The sequence below is a fragment of the Octopus bimaculoides genome, chromosome 6, assembly GCF_046866305.1.
Source record: "Octopus bimaculoides isolate indiv1 chromosome 6, ASM4686630v1, whole genome shotgun sequence".
NCBI lineage: Eukaryota > Metazoa > Mollusca > Cephalopoda > Octopoda > Octopodidae > Octopus > Octopus bimaculoides.
Window position 1 is genome coordinate 39,196,462 of NC_142933.1, and position 1,337 is coordinate 39,197,798.

At 34.6% G+C, this 1,337-nt stretch overlaps 1 protein-coding gene across 4 annotated transcripts in view; it reads left to right on the forward strand.

The window, feature by feature from the left end:
• Nucleotides 1-1,100, forward strand: part of LOC106882558 (uncharacterized) — a 213,305-nt gene extending 212,205 nt beyond the window's left edge. For all 4 annotated transcript variants that reach the window (XR_008264440.2, XR_016242235.1, XM_052968894.2 and 1 more), the window contains one exon: nt 1-1,100. This exon is cut by the window's left edge and continues 77 nt beyond it. Coding sequence is in view for 2 of the 4 variants with exons in the window: in XM_052968894.2 (XP_052824854.1) it covers nt 1-159 (159 nt within the window). In the remaining 2 variants the exon portion in view is untranslated.
• The last annotated feature ends 237 nt before the right edge of the window (nt 1,101-1,337 follow it).

Sequence of the window (1,337 nt, forward strand, 5' to 3'; positions counted from 1 at the left end):
GGCAAAGTGCAACACATCCGTTCGTCTTCTGACCAATTAGGTTACTGTTCGGACGTAGATCACAGAAGTCAGACGCACAGTTACCGGCAAAAGCCGATGTTTGCTCCGACTCCATTTGTTTCAACTGCACCACGTGACTTACCTGGTAGTGATTTGTGATGCCGTTCGACTTACAAACTTTTCTCTCTCTTTCTCTACTTTCTTCCTCTAACTTTTCCCTTCTTCCTGCCTCCCGTCCTTCCATCATTGTCCAGAGGTTTTCAACTTTGCCTTTTGTTACTTATTTTATACACGTAAATGGGCCCTGCATCAGTGGCGATCCCTGGTATTTAAAAATCAAAGCCATATAACCGAAATAGGTTACATATAGCATTATGTACCGCCTTTCAGACTGTCTTCCATAAAAAAAAACAATGGAAGGTTTTTTAAAATCGGATTTGTTATTTGCATTTTTATATCCTAGTCGTGCATTACATGTTTTGCATACGTAGAGGACAAGCCGCTGCGTGGTTTATAACAAGCACACACAACCAAATACAACGTATATATGCATATAAAGCATTCTGCAGGCCCACGAGAGATATTAGGAAGGTATCATTCTTATAAATAGATGTTTACTCTATTTTTTTTCTGATCCCTAACTTTGTAGTCATGTACATTTTTATCTTTACCTTCGTTTTATTCTGTTTTTGGAAACAGTAACAGTTGCTAGCCTAATGAAATAAATCGATGCATTTTAATTACACGAATAAATAAATCGATTCATTCAAGGATAGAACATGTTAAAAACTTTTTACAAATAAATAAAACAAAAACAAACAAAAACAAAATAAAAAATGAATATCAGATTATGATCAGAGAGACTCGCCCTTAACGAGCGATGGCTACTGAGTTTTTCCTTTGAATTTGATTTTCAATATAAGGACATCGAAAAGAAACGAAACGAAACGAAACGAAACGACATCGAACAAAAAGAAAAGCACTAATATGCAACTTAATATGATTTAGATATTATTGAAAACTTTGATGCCCTTGTTGTTGCTGTTCTTGTTGTTGGCAAAATACATTTAAATTGAATAAAAATGCTAAGCCAGCCTTAATTTGTGTTTGAATACTATTTATTTCTTCATTTCTTTCTATCATTCTCTGCCTCCCTCAAAATCCCCAACATACATCTTATAGTATACATTGTAAACATAGTTATAAATAAAATAAATCGAACATTAAGCTGAAGGGTCATTTAATACCTTTCAGATGAGTGACATATTTATTTGAATTTTACAAGGAAAAGACCGAGAGTTGCTTCTAAGTTACAGCTATGTCACCAAAACTCCGAT